This window comes from Triturus cristatus, chromosome 12, assembly GCF_964204655.1.
Source record: "Triturus cristatus chromosome 12, aTriCri1.1, whole genome shotgun sequence".
Classification (NCBI taxonomy): Eukaryota; Metazoa; Chordata; class Amphibia; order Caudata; family Salamandridae; genus Triturus; species Triturus cristatus.
This window is the reverse complement of record NC_140595.1, coordinates 789,643,970-789,670,113: the sequence shown is the minus strand read 5'-3', so window position 1 is coordinate 789,670,113 and position 26,144 is coordinate 789,643,970. Positions and strand designations below refer to the sequence as shown.

At 47.3% G+C, this 26,144-nt stretch overlaps 1 protein-coding gene across 4 annotated transcripts in view; it reads left to right on the top strand.

The window, feature by feature from the left end:
* LOC146782854 (uncharacterized) overlaps window positions 1-19,625 on the top strand; it is a 32,650-nt gene extending 13,025 nt beyond the window's left edge. For 3 of the 4 annotated variants that reach the window (XR_014971924.1, XR_014971921.1, XM_085636872.1), the window contains 2 exons: window positions 19,063-19,143; window positions 19,236-19,625. Coding sequence is in view for 1 of the 4 variants with exons in the window: in XM_085636872.1 (XP_085492998.1) it covers window positions 19,063-19,143; window positions 19,236-19,250 (96 nt within the window). In the remaining 3 variants the exon portion in view is untranslated. Of the gene's footprint in view, window positions 1-16,668; window positions 17,374-19,062; window positions 19,144-19,235 lie in introns of those variants that run through there. The other variant, XR_014971922.1, reaches the window with a different exon arrangement.
* Window positions 19,626-26,144: the final 6,519 nt, after the last annotated feature.

Genomic DNA, 26,144 nt, shown 5'->3' with positions numbered 1-26,144 from the left:
TTTGTAATTTTTATTCACATTATTGAAATACCTTATTAGTACCAGTTACCATCTAAACACAGCAATCAGCAACTGGAAGGTGACCAATTAATAGCTGATAATGGCTTGTCACTGCACATTACCATGTGTTGCGCTTTCTGTTCAGAAAATATTGATCTGTTTGCTTACGAAACAAGTTTTTATGAAATATGCAGTCAATGGTAGATTAAGTGCAAGTGCTGTGAATCCTTAATTGTGTGGAAAATACTGCAGTATCACATAATTTCAGTGGCCTTTAATGTGAACTGGATTAGGAGTCCTGGGTCACACAGTCCCTGCTGGACACCAATTGCACCTGTTTCTGCCTTTAGTCACCATTGACCGACGGTTTTACCCACAATACCCAGTATGCAACCCTTTAGCACTTGATCCTCAAAGATGTGAAAAAGCGAGCCAAGCCTTACTTTAGAAGCAGTGTGGTAATAGAGACTCAGAACTCAAACAAATAGCATGCCATTAATGAAGGTATTGTGCATGCATTTATCACGCATGCCTTGGGGAAGCCGTCATTAGAACGAAGGCGTCTTTAGCATGCATTCGTTCTGCACATAAGTTGTTATAACAACTTCCCATAGGGGAGTGCTGGATTTTGGAATAGTTTAATTTACTATTCCAACTCCAGTCTGTGCAACAGCAGGGAAGCTGTTGGGCTTTATTTCCAACACCATTCCACCAATGCGCCTCCCTAAAGAAAGTCATTGTAAAAACTTGTGTGCAGAACGAATGCATGCTAAAGACACGTTCGCTCTGTTGCCAGAGCTGTGAAGGCACACCGTGATTGAGGCTTCCTCCTAAAGGACGTTTTCCGCCATTAATAAATGCCCAACCAATGCTTTCTACTAAAATAGAAAAGTACTACCAAAACAATACTGTATGTTCAGTGTCATAGCTTTAGTATCTACCTCGCTTTTTGAGGGTTATCAGAAGTCCATGGCTACTAGTAATGAATGGTTCATGCTAATGCTGAATTAAGGTCCCTGTTTATGTGCCACAGGCTCATTCTCGCGGTGTCTCATTTCTCATATGCGAAGCTACCTCTGTTGCACTCTCTGACTTGTAACCCTTGGACTTAGTGGTTGGAAGCCAATTGTAACTTAGGGCCTGGTTTAGATTTCGGTGGATGGGTTACTCCGTCACAAAGGTGACAGATATCCTGTCCGCCAAAATATAAATCCCATAGAATATTATGGGATTTATATTTCGGTGGACGGGAAATCAGTCACCGTTGTGACTGAGTAACTTGTCCGCCGAAATCTAAACCAGGCCCTTAATTACATCCCAAAAGAATAGACTCTTTCGATGCCCGTTTAGTGTTGAATGTCAGATTTCTGATGGTCATCGGCCTTTTGAACGTTTTTCTCACCCGTTTGTCCTGTTCTCCCCAGGGCGTGCTCATATGTCAGGTGCTTCCACCGCGTTCCCTCCTTTTCCCTCTGGTGTGGATTCGAACATACATCAATTTTTGCCCTGATGGTTAGTGCTGGGGAGTAAAACCTATGGTGTTGCTGCTGGTGACAGGAATGAGTATCAATTGTGGCCACTCTCCCTATTTAGTTAATAGGAATAAGACCCGCACCCGCTACTAGATTTACATGCTGCCACTTTTTCACAGTCCCTTAGGAGGACAGTAGTCATTTGAGTCCCAACACCATATTTGCCGGAGAGATGAGCAATGTCTGCATGGGTTGTTGGGAAAGGAGAGACAAGGCAAGAAAGTAAGAGGAAAGTGGGTGCCCTCCTCCTCTTAGGTTGTTGTGTTGTTAGACCAGGCATTACCCAAACCCAATTTGCCATCTGAACTGACCTATTCCCAAAATAGGGCCTAGTGACAAACCCAGCCCTTCCCATCTAATGCTGTTCAAGCAAGCACATGCATCAAGATCATGAAGCGCAAAAAGCAAGGAGGCGACAGACTGAAGTGTCAGGAGGAAACTGTGGCCTGTAGAAGATCCGCATGGGCTGGGAATTACAGGATGGAGTCATTGGCTGCTGCCTACATGGAGATAATATGGGGGGGGGGCCCGCAGAGAGGGATTATAGGGTAAGGTGGTAGTTAACATGGACTGGATCTTGAAGACAGGAGCATAGGTGTGTGCCTCCAAGAACAGTGGATGGGCTGGGGGCTTAGAGGGAGCCAGCATGTGACATGGCCTGCAGGGAAGGAGCATTGACTAGGTCCTGCATCAGGGGGGCATGGGCTGGGTCCAGCAAGGAGAACAGTTGGGCAGGACACTATGTAGGGAGAATAGGCTGAGTGAGGCCTCTAGGAAGTGAGAATGTGCTGGTGACTGCAGGAAATGGGTGAAGTGGTACGGGATGATATGGCAGAAAGAAAGGTGGGCAAGGTTAAGGCTGAAAGGGAAGGAGTGGGGGCAAAAGGGAAGGATTAGGAGAACATTTGGAAGGGTGGCAGCAGGGCACAAGTCCAAAAACATTATTGAGGACTAATTAGCATCTGTAATAACATCACATACAGTGACTTCTCGGGAAGTGGTGTCACAGGAAGTGAAATGACACCCCTATAACATCCCAAATGTAAACGGGATTGCTCAGCTTTACAGCCAAAGCTAAGATATTGTACATATAAGACTGTAAATGTAGAGAAGCCCATGACTTATCACCATCTCTGACAATGAGAGTCAAGTGTAGAAGAGGTTGTACTTGGCCCAGTTTGCAGATCCATAGTAGGACGGAAGCCAGATTCACGGCTGTGGCCCAGGAGCCCCTGCTTGTCCCATATCCCACCAAATGGGTCTCGACATCATTTGTGCCCTGCTTTTATGTAGCCGGCAAAAGCGCATACTAGAAAAGCCCAAAATATTTTGGACATAAAACTAGGGGTGGAACAGGAGAGTGTTGGACTAAGGGTAGTGAACACATAGGTAAGTACATGAAAAGCGAGATAAGGCACGGCAGAGATAAAAAGAGAAGCAAAAAGACTTGGACAAAGGAGAGATGAGAGAAGCATATAGGAACGGGAGAAGAGAGCGAGAAGATGCAGGCATGGAAAAACTGAGGGAGAATGAAACGGGGCTCGAGGAGAAAAATGAATAACACAGAGACACAGGTAGAGGAGAATAGAGAAGAGGAAAGAGTTGGGTCAGATGGGAAAACAGAATGATAAAGTGGTATAGACAGAGGGGAAAAGGGAAAGAGAATATTAGGGGCGGGGGTAAAATATTGAGATTGATGTTGAGTCAGTGAAAAAAAGTGGAAGGGAGATGGCTGAAGAACTAATGAAATGAGACAAAGAAAAATCAAGATAAAAAATTAGCACAGGGGAAAAGAGGGAGAAAAACTGTGGAGGAGAGGGACAAAAGACATAGGGTCAGAGAAAAAGAAAAAAACGGGCAAAGGTTAAAGGGGTGAGAAAGAAATAGATGTGTTGAGAGAGGAAATACAAGAGGAAGAAGAGGCAGGGTGCTGAGAAAGGAGAAGAGGGAAGGGCTTGATACAAAGGGGAGGAGAGTGAGAAAAGGCAGGGGAAAAGAGGGGGCGATGATGAAGAGGAGGCAGGAAAAGAAAGAGAACAATATATATGGGACTGAACAAAAGAATTACAGAGAGGATGCGAGAAGAGAGCCCCCAGTGCAGTGGGTGATGCCAGTGGAATAAGTGCCCACCCCAAACCTCTCCTCACCCTCCCCAGTGGCAGCGGGCGGAAACTCTTCACAAAGGTTTTGGGGTGGGCACTTTTTGTTTTTTACAAATCAGTACTGGATTAAATCCAATTATTTGGAAACATTAATGCAGACAGACACACACAGATGTGAAAAGAACATTCTTAGAATCAGTTTGAAGGCAGTTTCACTTTTTATAAGCCATATAGAATTTTTCGTTTACTAATATGCACCCAGGCATAGAAGTGGTTGAAAGGGGCAACTGTTTTGAACAAAAGTGTGGAACTTGGTAATTGTATTTTAAACGTGGGAATAAAACGTGCTGGGTGCATTTTATTTTTTAAAGTTAACCGCCTGCTGTTTCTTTTCTAGATTAGCCGAGTGCTTAATTTGTAAAAAAATAATAATAAGTGCCAGGGCTCTCGTCAGGAGGCCACTGCCATGCTGCCAGGGATAGTAGCAACACAACTACAAAACCATCACTACAAGTGTGACAATTCGGACTATTTCAGGCCTCCAAAGGTACAAGAATCGCGCGAGCAGCAGGTAATAGTCATTTTCAATGAATATTGAATTAATAATTACCGCTTGTTGTGGTCATCTCTAAAGTAGCCATTCAGCGCCACCTCGTGGCAGACTGTCACAAGCGCTGGAGTTAACAAGTGCCGAGCGGGAAACCACCGGCTCAAATTAATCACTTCGGCACCTCTTTAAGCTGGTGAAGTATTAATGGGCCTCGTTAAAACACACAAAGGTGACCTCGGGTGGGTCAATGGCACGGGCAACGAGGAGACTGCAGTGGAATGAAAACGTTCTGCTTTCACGTTCGGGTGGATGCGATCCCACGCACTGGAAATAAAAGGTGATCAGAGGCGTGTGTGGCACGAGGTGACACCACAAACACCTGGGTGTCAGGCTGAAGGGGGACAGACCTCAACCTCTGAAAATAGCGGGGGGTGAGTGTACACTCTCATCCAGCCTGACAGGAGTAGGAAAGAAGAGGATGTGAAGCGGTAGGAGTGAAGAAAACTGGGGCCGAAGTGGGAGAGCCGGACAGGGGTGAGCCCAGTGCCGGACTGGCCGTAGCGTGCACCGGGCAATCCCCCGGTGCGCCGCACGGGCGGGGGCCGGTTTTGGTTCCCAGTCCGGCCCTGGGTGAGCCGGCGAGGCACTGGGGAGACTTCAAGGGAGGCAATGGACTACTAGTAAGAGACCGCCTGGAGCTGCCTCTGCTAAGCTGTAGGTAGCTGAGCTGCTGGGAGCTGTTGTAGACTGTGAGGAAGGAGTGAGCAGCGTCAGATCTCATATCAATCCCTTTGTGCACGGTTTCCCCTCCGGCTCTGCCAGAGAAACTCATACCTCCCCTGCGGAACAGGCTGGTACTCAGGAAGGGACGCACCTCAGCACCGCCGGTGCACCTCATACCTCCCCTGCGGCACAGGCTGGTACTCAGGAAGGGACGCACCTCTAGTTCTGCCAGTGTACCTCAGGGCTCCCCTGTGGCACAAGCTGGTATTGATAAAGGGACTCCACTCCGGTTCAGTCAGTGCACGTCTAACCTCCCCTGCGGCACAGGCTGGTATACAGGAAGGGACTCCTCACCCGCTCCGCCAGTGCACCTCAAACCTCCCCTGCGGCACTGGCTGGTGTTCAGAACAGGACTCCCCTCCAGTTCTGCCAGTGCACCTCAAACCTCCCCTGGGCACAGGCTGATGTTCAGGAAGGGACTCCCCTCTGGCTCCGCCAGTGCACCTCAAACCTTCCCTGTGACCCAGGCTGGTATTCAGGATGGGACTCGTCTCCTGCTTTGCCAGTGCACCTCAATCTTCCCCTACGGTACAGGCTGGTACTCAGGGATGGACTCTCCTCTGGCTCCGCCAGTGTACCTCAAACCTCTTCACACACGGTAGATGAGGGGTAGGAGGAGATGCCCCACTTCGACCTCCTGTAACACGACTACACACACATAGAAATGGGGCTATACGAAGTATGTCGCTATTACGGAGAGGTAAGTTGACAAAATACTTGTGTTGTAAAAACTGCCCTCACCCACAGAAATCTGTGGCATGCTTCATCATAGGGAGCTAACACATCGCGCAAGCCAACGACAGAGGTGGAGCAATAAGGAGGGGGAGACAAGACAAACATAAAGAAAAACTTTGCGGGATCAAAGGAAAAGTGCAGAGAACGTAATGTTGAAACTAACGCAGGGATCTCCTAACTACCCTTTATTGGTGGACTCCCTATTCTGATTAAAAAGATTGTAAACAACCAGTGGATGGTGGTATACTGGTCTATGATGGACCCACTGCCCCTCCACTCTGCAAACTGTCGACATGTTTCAGCCGGCTACTGCGTTGTCCCCGGCTTTCATCAGGACTAAAAGAGTAGATCCCTAAGACACTCTCCCTACCTCCTACCTTGAGGAGTAGAGCGTAGTCACAGCCTGTGTGAATGTTCAGGCAACTCACATGAGCATTTCTATGTGTGTGTAGACACCTCAAACCTCCCCTGCGGCACAGGCTGGTATTCAGGAAGGGACTCCCTCTGGCACCACCAGTGCACCTCAAACCTCTGTGGCCCAGGCTGGTACTCAGGAAAGGACTCCCTCTGGCACTACCAGTGCACCTCAAACCTCCTCTGCGGCCCAGGCTGGTACTCAGGAAGGGACTCCCTCTGGCACTACCAGTGCACCTCAAATCTCCTCTGCGGCCCAGGCTGGTATTCAGGAAAGGACTCCCTCTGGCACAACCAGTGCACCTCAAACCTCCTCTGCGGCCCAGGCTGGTACTCAGGAAAGGACTCCCTCTGGCACTACCAGTGCACCTCAAACCTCCTCTGCGGCCCAGGCTGGTACTCAGGAAGGGACTCCCCTCCAGTTCTGCAATTGCACCTCAAACCTCCCCAGCGACACAAGCTAGTGTTCAGGAAGGGTTCCCTCCAGCTCTGCCAATGCACCTCAGTCCTCCTCTGCGGCACAGGCTGGTATTCAGGAAGGGTTCCCCTCCAGTTCTGCCAGTGCACCTCAAACCTACTTGCGACACAAGCTAGTGTTCAGGAAGGGACTCCCCTCCAGTTTTGCCAGTGCACCTCAAACCTCCCCTGTGGCACAGGCTGGTATTCAAGAAGGGACACCCCTCCAGTTCTGCCAGTGCACCTCAAACCTCCCCTGTGGGACAGGCTGGTACTCGGGAAGGGACTCCCCTCTGGTTCTGCCAGTGCATCTCAGACCTCCCCTGCGGCACAGGCTGGTATTCAGGAATGGACTCCCCTCCAGTTCTGCCAGTGCACCTCAAACCTACCCTGCGACACAAGCTAGTATTCAGGAAGGGTTCCCCTCCAGTTCTGCCAGTGCACCTCCGCCATGTCCTGTAGCACACCCTTGCCAATCATGCACTGAGACTCTGCTCTGCCGAAGTACCACAGATTTTGCAGCATGTACCCACCGGCTATTCCTGCTGTCCAGCACACACCGCTCTGCCAATGCACCCCCAGTTAGACTTGAAGCACAACCTGCTTCTCAGGAGCTCTGCGAGTGCACCCTATCTCACAATATCCTGCGATTCCTGCATCTATGACACAGTGCACTGCCGTCATGACCTTTACTGCCCCTGACGTCACTCCCATGTTCATGTGAATCTCATGTTTGACTCATAGACCATGTTGACCTTGACCCCATGTGTTAATTCCCAATCCGTGGTACACGTGATTTCAAAGGCATGTGTGCCATATCGAGCAACCACTTGACCCCCATTCACCCCCCTTTCCCCAGTAGGTGGTCGATGCTCTTTTTGGGAGAGACTCCTGTTACTCTGCAAGCCACCATCCGCACACATCATACAATGCAGACAGATGAGGCAACTGTGCCCCTTTCCACCAACGAGGGTGCTGCTTCCAGCCACCCCTTGCTCAATATCCTGGCCTCTGGGGCACAGTGCAGTTTTTGGATTCCTACTCCACAGGTGATGGACCCATACCTTAGGCCCTCGTCCCACAACCCAAGTCTTAACGTCATATCCACACAGGCCCTCATTCTCCACACTGCTTTGCCATTGGACAGAGACAAGTCCTAGACTTCTCTCTTCAGGTGTGACCATCCCAGTGCTTGGTTTCTCTCACCATCTTCGATCTGTTTTCTCTCCAGCTCCTTTACCGCCCAGGGAGCGTCAACCACACGTATGGTGGGTGGGCCCAGGACAGATCAGGTGTGACCATCCCAGTGCTTGGTTTCTCTCACCATCTTCGATCTGTTTTCTCTCCAGCAACTTTACCGCTCAGGGAGCGTCAACCACACGTACGGTGGGTGGGCCCAGGACAGATCTCCAACATGAAAAAGGGGTTTTTGTTTTCCAGCAGATGACGTTTGTGGGACTTGGCCATGTGTCCATGGAGCGGCTCCTCAGCTACACCAGTGCACTGTTAGTCGGCATGGACAACCATCGTCAAGAACCCAGTAGCATCTTGTTGCACACGATGGAGTTACAATGTGAACACCAGGTGGTGGTGTCCAGGGAGGATAACAACAGATAGGGGCATAGTGTGAACGTTGGCCTTTTGCTGCACATACATTGTGTGAGTTATTTTACCACACGCCAAAATTAGACAATGTGGCAGGTGATGACAAAACAAGCATTGGCAAAGACAGTAGATTTCACCTATGCAAGATCTATTGGCTTTGTCATTTATTTACATGTTGCACACAGCACAAGCTGCAGTGCAAGATGGCTTACAGTTTAAAAAAATACACTATGGCATGGCCAATGTTGACGTAGTCACTGATTTCTTTTCCCTCCTAGCCGTGTTGCACAGCAGCCCACGCTGCTGTGCAACGTCTCTAACAGCTCAGGGGTTGGGAGGCAAGCAACATGAGAGGGAAGAGTTGGGTTCTCCAAAACCATAAAGAGAAAAGGAGCAGAGCGGCCGAAGAAAGGTGACAGAAGGGAAACATGTACGGGGAATTCATTGCCAGACAGACATCAAGGCAAAGCATGCACTGTTGAATGTCCTACCGTGAAATGCCCTAGATCAGAAGTAGCTCCAAGATGTTTTGCGACTGATGTGCACTCTGGCATCATAAGCTGTAAGTGCCCGCTTCTCTGGAAGCAAGTGGCCCAGTGGGCCCAATCCCCTATCCCCTGGCACCACACCAAGAGTTATCAGGTGAAGAGGCAAACCCTGACAAGAAGCAGGGTGTCATCCCCAAGACTCACCTTTTTTACCATTGGTAAACCGGAGCCTGTTGAGGGGCTCAGAATGGGCAAAGGCAGGGTCTGATTAGGATCACAATTAGGCCACGGCACGACCAAAACAATAGCCCACAAACCTGGATCGTCGCTTTCATGGATAACCATTTGGCAAGTCTCACTGGACTCAATTTTTGGGGAAATGTTTGGTAAATTAATCATTTTAAAGCTTATTGAACCTGTAAGACTGGTGAAAACTAGAAGCACTGCATTTTGACTGGGCGGGTGAGGTGAAATAAACTGGCCCAAGGGCCACAACCCCTGATTTGGCTAGGGTGTCCTGGCTGATACGAAAATGAAGTATGTGCTTTAAACAGTAAATGTAAGGCAAAATAACTTTAAAATGTGTTATTGACCCGCTTCCTTACCGTTATTCTTCATTACTCCAAGTCTTCCTCTTTCCAGTCCTGACCAATAAGTTCATCCCCCCCAGCTTGCAGATATTGATTACCAAGCCCAACTTTCATACTTCTCCCAATATGCCCACTTATTACCCAGAAGTACTTAAATATGTCACTTCCTCCTGGGCACTTCCTGTAGTAATTAGGCTACATAAATGAATCAATAAATCTGGGAGCAAAGGAGGGAGCCAGGACTGGAATGCAGAAGACCTGGAATCTGAGTAGTGAAGATTACCAGTAAGTAACGGGATCATTACCTCCTTGTCAGTCTTCTTCATTCAATCCTGAACAATGAACCACTACTCAAGCTAAAATTAATTGATTAACTACTCTCAGATGAAGAAAAAAGAAGAGACACCTTTGAATGCAACACCTGCCAATATTTATTCTGGTTCATGCTCACCAGAAAAAAATAGTAGACCCTGGCGCTGATACTAAACTGAAAATGATCATTTGTGCCATTGAAGTAATTGAGATGAACTGCTTTGCAAGTGCTTGTAATTCTAAAGCTGGGCCTGCAGGCTGGGCAGGGCACCATAAACACTCTTCGCTGTGGTGGGATGAGCAGGATCTCGCCTTCCTCTTCAGCTGAGGTCCTCCCCAGGATGTCGCGTGCCTTTAATCGGGTGAGCTGAAGGATGTCCTGCCAGTGGTTCCTCATGTCCCATCCCATCCTGTTGATGATCCCGACTGCAGGCACTTCCAGGCAGTGTCCTGCTAGATGTCCATTTCAGCCGTGTGAGCCAACTGTTGATCTGCAGACCCAAAGAGCTGAAGACATATTCAAGAAACAACTCTCCGTTGAAAATTCATCTCTTCCATCATGAAGCTGGTGACCCTCTTCTTCTCTCTCCGGCCACTTCTTAGTTCACTCATGGTCACACAACACCAAGCTGTATGTGATTGGGCGGCAAAGGAATGCCATTTGGACACTTCTCTCTTGTTTGTTTCCACATTGACGTGTATCATGTATTGTCACGCCATCCAAATGCACATGTATTAGACACTGTGGAGCACACAGCAGGCCAAGCAGCCCAATATACCGCCTGGGGGGAGTATAGTAGCACCCCCATCTGAAGCATGACCTCACAACACAAAATATCTGCACAGGGATGCCTCCTGTTAATGTGTGGGATCTACAGTTCCTCAGCTGAGGTAGAGTGATTGGCCAGTGGAAGGGTTTCAGGAGTTGCAGAGATAGACCTTGTGCAGGACCACATGTTTCTAGGAGACACATTAGTAAGAGTGGCTTGCACAGGACTAACTATTAATGCTGCAGTACAACAATCCATACTTCAAATAACCACTAGAGCATTGAAATGTAATTGGATATGTGAGAAAGAATGGGAATACCTAAATGTCCAACAACCTAAAATGGCTGCGGTTTATGGAATACCCAAAATCCATAAAAACAGTGAGGATCATCCGTACAGACCCTTAGTGACCCCCATTGGGTCTGTGACGGAGCTTCTATCCAAGTACGTAGACACTCTTCTGAGACCCTATGTCCCACAAATTCAATCATATGTCAAGGACACACGAGACATTATAATAAGGTTGAAAATCTTCAGTTCAATGCTAGTAGACACACTATGGTAACTATGGATATCGAAGCCTTATATTCAAATATCCCACAGGAAGGAGCCATAGAAGCTGTCACTTGGTTTATGAGTACTTTTGAGATCGATTGCCCTAGATTATTTGTTCTCGAGTGTTTACGCGTTGTGCTCACTGAAAATACTTTTGAGTTTAACGGTGCACTGTATAAACAGACAAAGGGCGTCAGCATGGGGGCTTTCTGTGCTCCAACAGTAGCGAATATCTTCATGGCTCTATACGAAGAAAATTATATCCACAATGAAATTGCACCCTACAGTGCGTCCGTATATCTATGGTCTCGATACATAGATGACGTCTTTTTCATCTGGCTAGATGATAGTACAGACATCACAGATTTTGTTTCCTGGCTCAATTTATGTGATGAGAATATTTTTTTCATAGCTAATACAAGCAACCAAAAAGTAGAGTTTATGGATATAGTGATCCAAAATATAGAAGACCACCTTGAGGTGGACCTCTATGTTAAGCCCACTGCCCGTAATACCTTGCTCCATTTTGACAGTTACCATCCTCAAATACAAAAGACCAGTATCCCTTTTGGACAGTTCCTACGACTTCGTAGGAACTGTACCAATGTACAGGATTTCGATATTCGAGCTGAAGAGATGAAAGCTAAGTTTTTAGCTCGAGGTTACCCAAGACGCTTAGTACGCAACTCATACAAACGTGCACGGTTTTTTGACAGGCAACACTTGTTGACACCACAATCTAAACAAACTAATTCCAGAATGGTCATTGTAACTAGACACTCTACGATGAATGAGAAGATCCGTCATATCATTAACTCCAACTGGCATATTCTTAATGCCACTAAACCCAAAGGTAAAGAAATACCTAAACCTCTGTACGCTTACAGAAAAAATAAGAATCTTAAAGACCTGATTGTTCGATTTCGTATGCCAGCTAAATCTAAAATGATTCAAACATCTATCACTGGCTCTACAAATCCAAGAGGCAATTTTAGGTGCCTCTCTTGTGTGGCTTGCCAGTTTGCCATTGAAACCTCTGATTTCACATTTAACAAAGTCCATTTACCATCCAGGATGTTAACTAATTGTAAAACATCTAACATTGTCTATCTACTCCTATGTCCATGTAACAAAGGCTATGTCGGAGAAACTGCTCGCACTATGTCGACACGCTTAACAGAACATAGGTCAGCAATCCGCACCAAGAAAAGCCAAGCTCCATTAGTACAAAATTATATGGAAGCACAGCACAATGCAGACGAAATAAGATGGGTAATTTTAGAAAAAATTCGAATTAATGCTGGGGTGCTGAGCACTAATATCTGTAAGTGTAGAGAAGTTTACTGGATTTTTATTTTAAATACCTATGAAAACGGCATGAACAACGAAATCCCGTGGGAACAGGTGTTAAAATATAACTGTGGCTGATTTTGACATAGATTGTCAGCAAAGACTGATAGGCATGTATGTTTGGAAGATAGACTACGTGCCCCAAGAAGCACTGTCATTATATGACAGTAAACATTCTGCAACGGTTCGCTCGTAACTAGCACCATTTGCTTACAAGGCTTTGTGGGCACATGTATATATATGGGTAATACCCATATATTTCTGATTAGACTTTATATCTTCAGAAATATTGTTGCTAATTGATAATATACATCTATGGGCTATTCGCAGTGTCAGCATATCTTGCCCAGCAAGTTTTGTGGTGCAGACGTACATATACGAAGTTAAAAGCTATACTTCTGACGTGTTACTGTTTTTTCTGGCAGAAATAGTGCAAGACCACGCCAAAATATAGACTGATCCTGACAATGAGAATTTGTAGACATGGACATATAGGAGAGAACTTTTATCAATTTCCATGCACGAACGATTCAACATAATTGTGCTACAAAAATAAATTATGATCGTGATTTTTTTTATAATTATTTTCTTTTTCCTCCCCCCCTTTTTTTGTAATTTACACTATCTATGATGTATGTCTTTCGTAAGAAAACAAACTCCAAAATGGCCGCTACATTAGCACAAAACGCCAGTAAATAGACTGCCACTAATTTCACATTTATCCACGTCCGCGTCACCTGTGATTGTTTTGTCTGCTAATAAAGTTAGATTTCTTTAAATAAGCACTCATTTTCTGTCACATTCTTTCCTTTATTGACACTATTCATTTTCTGAATATTCATTCTATTAATGTTGCACGGGTTGCTGGTTCTGAGGTATCTTTTGTTGAGGGAATGTGTAAATACCTTTCACAATGAATTGTTTTATGTTTTTAGAGAAATCTCTTTTGAGATTATTGTCGTTTTTTCCCATATTGATAGGTTAAATGAAATTCAGGTCTCTATGAATACCCCAATTTTTGGGGGGTGTTTTATAATTAAAATAAATAAATTTTGTGTAAATAGGACCAATTTGCAACACTGATATATGTTTTTGTCTACATATACCTTGTCCTGATGAAGGCTGTAAGCCGAAACGCGCGTAGGATTTAAAGTTTGCAAGAGCCATGCCTCAAAACATTGTTTTCAACAACATGAAACAATATTCAATGTGTCCGATATAACTTTGATGAATGTTTAATGAATTTCAGATAGAATACAAACTATTGTATCTTTTGTTCCAAATATGATTGAAATATGTCTATGTGTAAATATTTTGAACGTTCAAATGTAGAGGTCATCATTACCTCTAGTAGATACTTTTGATGTTTTTGTACGGTCTTTAAATTATGAAAAGTAAGATTAATTCACAAAATAAGAAAAATAAAAAATATCTATTTTTGTAACCAATGGTGTATGTATGCAATATTGTGTATGCTTTTCAGGTCCGCATTTATTAATGTTTATGTTCCTAAGTTGTTTTGAATTCAATTATTTGATACACCCTGATTAGGAACTTTTGTCAGGGGTACCCTTATTTTTATGAATATGAGGTCTAAGCAGCGTGCAGATATCACGCCAGTGCCCAGTAGTGCATGGATGTCTGGTCTCAGCAGCGTGTAGATTTCTCGCCAGTGCCCAGATGCCTGGTCTGAGCCAGTGTGTGGATATCAGGTCTCAGCAGCAAGCAGATCTTTTGCCGGTGCCCAGCAGTGCTCAGAGTGCCTGGCGCTGTGCAGACCCCTCTGCGGCTCCCGGCATATGACCACGGCATGCGAGCCACTGTCCACGACCAGTCCATTTAAATCAAAGTATGACTCCGAGATCGCTTACTAGAACGGCATCTGCTTGCCACTTGCCGGCCTCGCAGAACCTATTTTACCATTTTCCCCACAGAGAACACTTCTCCCTGGATGGAGAGAAAGTAGGGGGTGAGGCAGAAGGACTTCGGGAGAAGTGAGCATGACAAGTTGGTGCACTCCTGCATGTGCTTTCAGCATGCTCCCGCTGTACTCCGGGTTCCCCAGCTGTCCTTCCCGTGAACAACCACACAGAATGCACGGTCCACCGATTTATTCTTAATATGCAGTTTTGCTTTGGGCAACGCAGCAGGTGAAGGGCGGAAGGGGGGGGGGGGTGTGGAGAGGGAGTGTGAAAAGAAGACACATGATCAAAGAAAATTAAAAAGACAGCTAGGGGGAGGGCTGCTGTAGATCCCAGTAGAGTTGGAACCACCTCCTTTGTTCCGCTGAGAGGCACTTTGTGCTCCGGGTCTCTGCGGGCAGCGGGGGCTTCTAGGCCTCAGGGGTGCAGGCGGGAAACACTTGTGGAAGGAGGCACCCTGGCGCAGATACACCCTCACTCTAGGGTTGAGCATGGAGCTGGAGGGGAGCTTGGGGCGATACGATCAGTGAGATGAGTGTGTAACCCCCCCTCCTGCCAGCCAACAGGCCTGTACCCCCCACCCCCAGCAGTGCCGTGATGACGGGGGGTAGGGGGATGGGCGCTGCCTCAACCCCACTTGCTTTAGTTTATCTCTCATCTATACTTTCAATCATCACGTGTCTTTCTTTTACTTTTATCGAGACATACTTTTAATAATTTCAATCTGTTCGTTGTTTCTTTACAGAGCCCTTAATCCCATGTTATCCTACTTGACTACTTTCTAATTGTTTTATTTCTTGATTGTTTTCTGTTTTTTATTGTTCATTACTCTCTTTCTCTTTTGTTTCACTTTGATTTGGTTTAGACTTGACTTCTTAATTTTCCTATTTTTTTCACTTGTTTTATTTACTACAGAGCGTGGGGACACCACGCTCAGTTTGGCAGACTCCCTATGTATATGTTAGCAGACCTGTTCCGCAAGAGGCCCGCGAACATAGGGATGGCGCTCAGGAGGTTGGCACAACAGCGACACAGTCAGTACAGGCGAAGGGGGAGGACCTCGGTAGGGAGAGGGGCGGCCGATGTTACCACTGGGCACAGGGTGCGGGGCTAGTGTCATAGGTGCTCAGGAGGCTCACAGTGAGTATAGGCGAGGGGGGGGTCCTCTGGGGGGAGTACTGGGGCTACTGATGTTGCCACCGGGGGCGGGGCTAGTTTCACAAGTGCTCTGGTCATCGACAGAGCAGCAGTACAATGGGTGAAGATGGGGGTACTCACAAGGGGGAGGTGGGGGTTTTGGATGTTACGACCGGGCACTGGGGGCGCGGGTATAGTTTTAATAGGGCCAAGAGATCACAGGGCCCGTCAAACCGGCAGAGTGATCTTGGACAAGAACTCTTTGCGATCTCTGTTTCTCTTTCCACCCTCCACAGAGGTCTGCGGGAACATGTTTCACTCTTACAGAGGTGTGCGCTGGAGTCCAGGGGATCAGATTAACCTTTCAGGCACTTGTCTTGTGCTGTTGCCAAATGATATGATCTCAGAATGACACAAGGTATTTCACCTACATTTTAGCTTATTCTATAGTTTCCGGTTGATGGTATTGTACGGTAAGGTATGCTATTCTGGCGGGATGTTGTCTTCCTGCACCCCACCTAGGCTGAGGGAAACTTCTTTTGGTCCCAACTCTCTCCAAGTGAAACAAGCGCCATCAACCCGGGTACCACCTGCAGTGACTCCACAGACACCGGTAGAACCACATCGCTCAAGCAGGAGTCAGCCATCACAGTCGGAGACAGGACAGAACGAGCCCTGCTCTCCTAGGCTCCCTCTGAGGGGATGTTCACCATATTTGGCCCGGTTGCTGGCTTCACCCCCATTTTGCTGGTGGATTCTTCCTTGAAACGATGCATAAACTAAATATCCATGGTGCCTCTGTATGAGACAGGTTGCTACCTAATAGCAGCCCCGGTATTTACCAAGCATTGAAAGTTTCTGAAGTGCTCCTCTGGCAACAGTTACTCTGAGCAAATCTGGGAGGGATGCAATAGGAACAGCTGCTAGGGATTCTGGGACATTGAGTTTTTAATAGTTTTCCGCTGAGAGAAAAGCAGCCAAACATTTCAAGCTCTGGCAAAAGAAGTATAGGAGACCAAGCATTTTCAATCACTTCATATTGGTTCTTTTTGTGTTATTGTTTGTTTCACGGTGTGTTCAAAAGCGTGTAGAGTTTGACCTGGGCAGAGTAGAGCTCACTACATATCCCAGCAGTGCAGAGGCTCAATTTGAAAACACAGGCTGGCCGACCCATTTACAACTCGAGAGATGTGTCAGGTTTTAACCAATGGGGAGAAGGCAAGGGCGGAGCTCCACAGCACAGTGCACTTCAGGATTCAGGAATGTACGCGTTCCAGTGTGTGGGTGACTGGTAACTCACAGGCACGCTTAGTTATTGTTTAAAGATTTTAAGAAACTTGGTAACAGTACCGTGCGTTTAGCGCAGCCTCTAACTTGAGCTGAAGACATTAACCCTGCAGTGCGCACTTCTTTGTTGTCCCTGATGTGTTTGTTTTTAGGTAAGCCTGGAGCGGTCTCTTCGGGTGGCCTTGAAGTATGTGTCACTAGAGCGTTTTGTTACAGGAGGCAAAGGATTTGCAATGGAAACACAGTGCTTTCCAGGAGGCGTGCAGGGCTGATGGCGGCGGCGCAGGTCCTTCTGAACTTCAGAGGGACGTCCTGGCAGAGCTTGCTCTGGGTCCGAGGGGCTGCAGGGCTCCACGAGAGGGGCAGATGTACTTTGTGCTCTTGAAAGCAGCCCTCCTTAGAAAGCTCTCCCAGTTCTGAGGGATGACCGGGGCTGTGCCCAGAACTCCTCGCCCTAAGAGCCCACCCCCGGCCGGTAGCAGAGTCCTGCTCCCGTGGTGCACGCTGCTCTTTGCCCCCCGTCTGCTGGGGCTTGTCACATCCCTGGGCTCCTGGGAGGCCCAGGGTCCAAGCAGTGAACGGGACAGACCGCTGGAATGCTCGAGGGGGACATCTGATTCCACAGAGCATCCTGCTCGGGAGTCACAGTGTTCGCATCTTGGACAGATGTGGACACGTGCACGCCGTGCCCCTTGGGGCCACCTAGACCCCCCACAGCATCAGCGTCACCCAGGAGAGCTTTACAAGCGGCCGCACGGATGGACACTGAGGCAATCTGCTCTCAGGTCAGGGCACAGATCTCAAATTTCGTTTTATATAGTGCTTGCTGCCAGAGACATTGTGGTTCACAGCTAGGCACCACATTATTACAATAACAGGCGTTAGTATCACCTACTCCAGTCGCGACAATTTATTGATGGCATGAAAAGTTGTGCTGGGTTCAGTGCTGGAATTGCAACAACAAAAAAATACCCGGAAACCCCTGCATTGCGGATCAATGTGAGGCATATGAAAAGTGGTGGAGTCATGAGGGGCGGAGTCATGTAAAGCCGAACAGTCACCATATACATGTATTGATAAAAAATCATAAGGAAAACAAACATTAAAAATGCAATAGGTCTCGCCTTTCATTCAGTTAAAGCCATTTGCTTTGCTATACAATGCCATTAGCAAAGCAAATTGCTTTAACTTAATCAAAGGCATTTTCAATGCTTGTTATTTATCCTATGTTGGTGAATGTCATCGCCTATACGCCTCGTTGTCTTCTAATGTACTGTTAAGGGAGTGGTGACAAATGCCATTGTTTTAATATTGCAGTCCACCCCTTTCTTTTCACCCTGAAAGTAATTTTCCCTTCTGAGCAAATCCGTGACATGCTGTAACTTCCCGATCAGCTGCCGGACTTTGCATTATGCCTAATTTCATTTCACTTTGAAGTCCTTCTCTTCCTGAGCACAGCCGTGACAAGCTGTATCTTTCTGATCAGCCGCCGGTGTTTGCTCCATGGCCTCAGGGCTTCCCCCGCTATGAAGTACGATCAGCACTCAGCTGCTGCTCACTCGAGCATAGCACGTTTCTCGGCCGACAGAGCTAGTATTTATTAGGCCTGGGCTAAATTTCCGTTCCGCTCGCGGAAATTGCGATAATTTGACATTTTCGCGTTCCGCAGAGAGCGCGAAATGTCAACATTTCCGCATTCCGCAGCTTAGCGATAATTTGGTTCTTGCTCGCGCTGTAAAATAATACATTCTCGCGCGCGATCGCCTTCCCTGAATCCCCGCGTTCGCCAACAAGTTTTCCCGATCCGGTCGCGTTCTCCACGAGATGTTGGATTGTTGGTAGCCATTTGCGCGGTCTCGCGACAGTTCGCGCCCGCAGTAACGTCATGCGTCACGCGATCACGTCTTTCTTCTCGCGATCATGCACCGCGAGAAGAGTGAAAACAAGATGGCCGCGCCCGCGAGCAACCGCATGGGTAAGTTGGCGAGCCGCGACCACGCAGAAAATACCGCGAACGGGTGGGAAAAAAACTTCCGCATCTTCGCGATATTTCCGCGTGTTTGCGGTGAATTTTAACATTTTCGCGATAATTTGCGAAAGTCGCTTTTGCAAATTCCGCCCACCCCATGTATTTATACAGCGTCAGCTCAGTGCTCATGTTACATTACTGTGACAGGGACGCGCTTTAAGGAACGAGGTATGTTTGCCTTCTCCTCACATGAGGGTTACATCGCATAGTTTGTCTTAGCCTATCCTTCGGTGGTGTGGGTTGTTATTAGTTAATCCTTCCATGTTTAGTGTAGATACATGGAGCTTTTGATTTCTCAAGCCCAAGATAAACAGAAGAGAGACTGGATTTAAATAAAATAAGTGATTGTTCACTGGTACTGTGGCCTGTCTTTGGAAGACTCATATTGTTTCTTCATATGCCCCACACGTTTTAGGTGCTGATATTTACACATTTGTTTTTTCAGCCTATAATCACGTCCCTTTCTGACAGGAGCCGGAAGGCCCATCTTCATCGATCTCTCCACCGCGTGTACCGGTGGCACTGGGTAATTTGTATGCCTATATTTACACAGTTCTTTACATTTTCATTGTTGTTCCAACACCTGTACATAATTAAGGTCCCTTTGATTGTTTGCAGGTGTCCCCCTCTTAGTCCTGATGAAGACCCTACTGTACGGACTCCAATTGCCTACACACAATCCCAGGGTTGAAACATCAACGGCTATATTTTGTGTTTACCTTTGTGGACAGCCGTGATAGATTCACTGTGTCCCCCCATCTGTTCTAACATTCTGGTGTTATAAATAGGTGAAGCCTTGGATACGGCTGGATTGGCTTTTTTCATGATTGAGATGTATATATTGTTCACTGCCCTCCTTCTCTCACTTACCCTCACATCTGCACACTGCTGTACTTACCCCTCCCTTCCTGCTGGGGCACCCCTATATAATTTAAATTTAACGAATGGTACGTCTGTGAACATGAGATTCCATGTTGCACATAAATAAAATGTGTTCAACATAAATAATATTGTTTGTAATTGCTTTAACAGGTGGTGTTGTTGTTGTTTATATTACTTTTCTCAAACTTGTGTCCACTGGGGTCATTTTTTCTTGTACCGTACCTTACCCAGGTCCTAGTGACGTGTCTGGGATAACCCCTTTATCTTGTAACTAAATACGGTAATGAGCTTCTTTTGGTGAAGAACAGGATTCAGTAGCCACAAAAAGATTACAGCCCGAGGTCTGCTGACCACAAGGTAACAAACTCAAATATGTGTGAATAAACCCAATGTAGACTCAAGGAAGTAGGGCACAGGCTCCCATACTGGAACAGCGTCTGAGGCAGTGTGTACCAGTTAGGGAGAGAATGAGGTGTACAGAAAAGTTCCACAGATTTAGATATGCATGAACTAACTCAATGGAGGTCATGGAATGAGCTGTACAGACAATTTCCACAGATTTAGATATGCATGAACTAACTCAATGGAGGTCATGGCATGAGGATGTGTGACCTTAGTCCAGAGTCACTGATTCAGGAAGACAGCAGGGACTCAGGGGAGTCTTACATTGAGAAATGAACACGCCGATAGCTGCAGAAAGGGATGAAAGAATGAGATATGCATTAATTATATGCAGGCTGGAAGTACACAGACTACCTCTACAGGTGGGGTAGCAGGTGCTGAGGGAGTAAGTGTATACTGATCGAGGGACATGCTGATGGCTGCAGAAAGTGACCATAGAGAAAGGCATGGACTAACTCCATACATGCCAATCGACCACATTCTGACGAGAGTCTTCTGTTTTTAATTTTTTTAAACATAGACTCTTTTAATTTGGCAGTCTCTGGCTTGAAATTGCCCATGTTTCAGTAGAAGTCACTGGGTAAAATATATCCTGATGATGTACTTTTTAGGTTGAGCCTGAGCCAGCGCACAAGCGCTGTTCTGGGGATGATCTGTGGTAGTTCAGTACAGGAGAGAAGCCCCGCCCACTCCCCCGCTCATATTTTTCATCGGCTTGTATCTTTGTCCTTCCTAAATGCCGTCTTCTGATTCCTAAATAGGCTTGTTATAAGTCCCTCCATAGTACGGCCATGTCTTCATTTGTAACCTCCCATGGTTACTGGCCCCTTTACTTGGTTTCTTACACAGTACATGTTATTTAGTCTTATAAGCACTATTTTCTTCAGTGAGTTTCTCTTACTGCAAGCACGATGTGCTTTACTAACATTCTGCACGCCATGCGCCATTCATTTTTTTAACCCATCCCGTTTCTTTCTGGCGCCACGAAGTGCTTTGCTTACACTCAGCACGCCATGGGCACTTTCGGTTTTCAAGCAGCCAGGACAATGGCGGCCACGTCATAGGACTCGCATTTAATTGTTTCAGCCCTCAGAGCTATTCCAATGAGAAGCATGCCTGCTTCACATTTCAGGAACTTCTCATTGGCAGTGCCTGCTTCATAGCTCCATAGCAATGCTTGCTACGTGCCTTCACATCACTATAAGAGCACCAAGGTAAGCTCGTTTCGTAGCGTCAGTGCTACTTGTGAGGCATGCCTGCTGCACAGTAGTCCTATCCTCCAAACGCCTGCTCTCTATCACCAGAGCTTCTCACATGCATAACTGCATTTCAGAGTCAGGCTTGTCCTCCCCGCCCCCTGTGCATTCCTGCTTCACCAGCACCAGGGCTGCCTCGTAGGCCCTGTTTCCCCTTCGGTCTGCTCGTGGGGTCTGCCTGGTCCAAGAGCACTTGCCAAGACGTGTCTGTTTCTCCACATCACGGCTACTTCCCCGGTACAGCTTGCAGCGCAATACCAGAGAAACTCCTTTGGCATGCCTGCTTCATAGCAACAGACAAGCACAGCGGGCATGCCTGCTTCAGAGAAGCACAGAGGGCATGCCTGCTTCATAGCACCAGAGAAGCACCACGGACATGCCTGCTTTACGTAACCATAACTGTTGCCCAAGTATCTCTTGCGTCACTGTCACAGAGTTACTCCACCAGCATAACTACTCCACAGCGACGGAGCTACCACACAGCATGCCTGTTTCATGGCCCCAGAGCTTCAGTCGAAGCCTGTCTTCTTTGTGATAACACCTGCATCCTTAGCAAGCCTGCATCATATCACACAGCTTCCAAGCACCAGTTCCTTCTTCCTGTGCACGCATACCCCTGATGCTTCACAGTACTGAAGCTGCACACCGACATACCTCCTTCAGAGCACTAGAACGGAGCATGTTGATGCTTGCTTACATAGTCCCGGACTTGCTTATACAAATGCCTGCTTCACAGCACACGTTGATGCTTGCTTGCATAGCCCGGACTTGCTAATGCACATGCCTGCTTCACAGCAGCAGATTTGCTAAAGTGTTACTCCGGTCCATATCAGTACTGCTGCTAGTGATTCTCAGCACTAAATCTGTCCATGGCTACCCACATGCATCTTAGACAAGGTCTACTGATCAGCTCCCCTGTGTAACAGTATTACATGTACACTAGGCATGCCTGTTGCACAGCCTGGGCTTACTCTGTGGCTTGAGCGCTCTGCAGTATCTGGGCTTCCCAAGCCTGTGCCTGTAAACAGCAGAGCTGTGCACCCTCCATGTCTGACAGTGCGCCTGGGCCGCTCGCCAGCTTTCGTGAACTACTTGCATTACAACTTGCCTTTGCCCTGGTTGCAGTTTTGGCATTCCTTCAGCACTTCATTAAAGTGTGTTTTGTGATTGGGCCAGTTCCCTTTAATTCCACTGCCAGATAAGAAGGAGGTTCCTTCCCATAAGTGAGCGAACTACACATTGGTGTTCATTAACCAATATCCAGCTCAAGTAACACTTTCCGTAAAAATTCCAGACAAGCTTTGAAAAGAAGCAGTGGGAGCATGCACTGGGCGGTGCCTGCAAGCCATCTTGTCGTGAAAGTCATTTGTATAGCTCCTCTGCCCCCGCAAAACACTTTGACACTCTAAAAGTTAGTTTAAAAGTGTGTAGACATGAAGATCTTTTATTTGTAAATGCTGTTAGATGGTTGGGCTCGAAGATCTCTGTGCAGGAGGGGGGGGGCTGATATGATGGTTACTCAGTTCTGCAATCACACAAGTGGTTCCCCACGATCACCAGAATAAACCCTCTTCAACGTCTGAGAATACTGTACGAAACAGAGTATGGGTTTAATATAACGTTCACTATGGAACACGGCCTCTGTGAATGGGCCATGGGTCGTGAGTGTGGTTTTATGTCATGTGCAACCCTAGCTACTAAGTAATGGGACACAGTACAATACAAGAAGGGTGGGGGAATAAAGTGAGGGGCACAAAGACTTGTTAGTAGAGTAGGGGGCACAATGCACATCCTGGCTTAGGAATGCTACAGAAGTTTGACATCCCCTTTTTATCCCATCAGCTGTTACAGCTCTATTGATGTTCAAATATTTTTCAGTGTGACCAAATGTCTTCACGAGAGGACAACACCCCCCAATACTGGGTATCCTTTTTACAAACCATATTTTCGTGAGTTTTGGTGCAATTGTGTTATTTGAAGCGTAGAGACTGCAACTTCTAGAATGCACTAGATTTTTTTAAATGAAGAGCTAAGCTATGGAAATACAGTATGCTGCCCACATCCTTCTGCCCTACGTCAGGTGTGACTTAGTTGGGCCCACGAAAGTAAATGTCTGGTGTGCTCCTAACCTCTGAGAATTCTCATGTTTTTTCCACATAGATTGGTTGACAGCATACTGAAAATGTGGAATTCTGTAGCAACAGCAGGGGTTTGTTCACATCCTGTTGCTCAGAAAAGGAGGGTGTCATCCAAAGTTTGTCACTGGCAAACAAGCGTTTTCAACGCAATAGGTCTCGCATTTTTTAGACTTTCACCTATTGGTATTGTAAATGACAATGCCTTTTATTTTTGCAGGTTTTTTTAAACACATAAATAAAAGGCATTGTCATATACAAAGGCAATAGCTCAAAATCTCGCAAATGCGAGACCTATTGCATTGCCAATTGCTTGTTTTTTTAATCTTCTGCTTTCCTCTTGTAAATTGTTGGCATGCATGTGACTCCATGCAGGCAGGGTGAACAGTCTGAAGGAAGAAGGCAGAGGGGCGCGGTTGGGGGGAAGTACAGACCGGGGCAGGCGAGCACGAGATCTCCAAGGGAAACGCAGGGGCGGGGGTCAGCGGTCCAGGGCGGGGAGTTTTGGAGAAGCAAGCAATGGGCCGGGCTATGCCAGGTGTCCTTGAGCCGCTGACGCGCGAAGGGGGCGGTGAAAAGGTCTGGAAGTAACGGTCGGTCGGTGGGACGAGAGCTTATCCGCTGGCTGCTGCGACACACCAGGTCCTCTGCCCCTCATTCACCGGACACTCCCTAATAACCCCGACGACGGCATCGGACATCTCGACGCCCCCGCCCTGCCCCGGGGCCGTCAACAACCCGTCTCCGCGAGCGCAGAACAGCGGCAGCTCCCCCGGGACTGCCACAGTCTGTCAGTGAGGCCATCAGAAAGGAGAGAGTCGCAGCCTCGGAGAGGAGGAGGCCTCACCTGAACGAGGGCACGCACGAGCTGCCGCGACCCCGACGGCTCTGTGAGGGAGCTGGTGAACAGGTGCCGCGGTGAGCGCCGCCGTACCGGAGACGAGCCCCTTCAGGTACAGGTGGGCTGTACAGTCCCCGCCCTCCGGGGCCACACCCGGCAGACACACACCTGTGCCCACCCTGGGCTTCGACGACTCTCGTTCCTTGCAGGCGGGGGCGCCAGTGCGCGTCACAACCGACGTGCGAGCGCGTGCAGCGAAGGCGGCCATCTTAGAACGTCAGGCGAGGTCCAGGCGCAGCCGCCCTCACACGCAAACACCGTCAAAGCTCCAGGAATCATTACACGCCCGAAAGATCTTCGGAAAGGAACGGAAGAGCTTTTTATCTTAACAGAGAAAGTTGGCATCTATCTTCAAGGCTATTTTGGATTCTGATTAGCACTAAAAAGTGAATAGCTCCTGCCTTTCCAGAAGAGTGATTCACAAGATTCAGCATCACCCTTTCACCCTGCAGGAAGGGATATTTGGCGGTTATCTTTACCACCTCACTTAAGTACAACAAATTGGTGGATTGGTTGCTATTGTAGATTAGCAAAGAGATGAATCTAAATGCCCTCGCACCGTTTGACATGTCAGAGACCTGGAACCTGGGCCCCAGATGGCGAAAATGGATTAGAAAGTTTGACAATCTCGTCTCCCTCACAGGTGCAGCTCAAAAAATGCAATTCAACCTACTGCTGCACTGGGTTGGTCCTGAAGTGGAAAATGTCATAGACACGTTCACACAGGAAGAGAGGGAAGATGTCACAAAACTGAAGAAAGCCCTCAGTGCGTGCTTTGAACCGAGAAAGGATCTTCAGCACCTGCGTTACCAGTTCCATTCTGCAAAGCAAGGCCCAAATGAATCCATGGAGGGCTTTGTACTGCGTTTGAAAATGTTGGCATTAGATTGTGACTTTGATAAATATTCCACTGAAGAAGCAATCCAATCACAGGTAATCGTAGGATGTTCATCTCCCACACTTCGAAATCAGCTGTTGGGGGAGACTACTAAGATAGCGGACAGTCAGCAGAGTGAGAGCATTCATGAGCAGTTAGATGCATTAAAAATAGGCACCATAGAGCACGTACACAGTGACCAAGGAAATGAAGTACAGGGGGTGCCACACTTGAGTAGATCGTCAGCAAATAAACCTGTTGCACAATGTGACAGGTGTGGGGGCCAGTGGCCACATGATGGTCAGTGCCCTGCCATGGGCCACACATGTGGTCATTGTGGGAAGCAGAACCACTACCAGTCTGTGTGTAGGGCGAAAACAGCACCTGGCACCCGCTCTGGCAAAGCAGGAAGCAAACCAAGAAAACAGGACAAGATTTTTGGCAAACATACACAAGCCCAAAAATCCACAGACGACCACGTGCAAAAACAGAAGCCTAGGTCATCACGCTCTTCGTCACCCTCTGAGGGACATGTTGGTGGCATGCAATTTGGCAGCGAAAAGGGTGGCCTCAGGCTTATAGTGAATGTAGCAAACAAGTCGATTGAATGTCTAATCAGCACAGGTTCTTCGATAAACGTCGTGGATTCAGTCACATACAGCAGTCTTTCCCCTCTGCCGCCCCTGAGAGCCACCAGAATGAAGATATATTCTCTTATGGGCCCATTGTTATCATGCAGAGGAAAGTTTGATGTCAAGCTGGCATATGAAGATCGGGTGATAATGAGTGAAATGTACGTACTTAATGACGGGTGGGCTGTAGATGGATACCTAATAGGATATCCAACAATAAATGAGCTGGGGATAAAAGTATTTAAGTCTTTTGTTTTCCATGAAGGGAATGATCAGCAGGAAGAGGACATTTAAGGCAGGCACACAGGCCTATTTCCCCTCAGGACAGCAAGTTGATGGTGGGAGGAAAGCTTAGTACACTTTTTTCCATAATTAAAAAAGAAGATGGAACACAATTTCACACTTAGCCTGGTATTATGGACCAATGTCTGTGTTGTGTTGA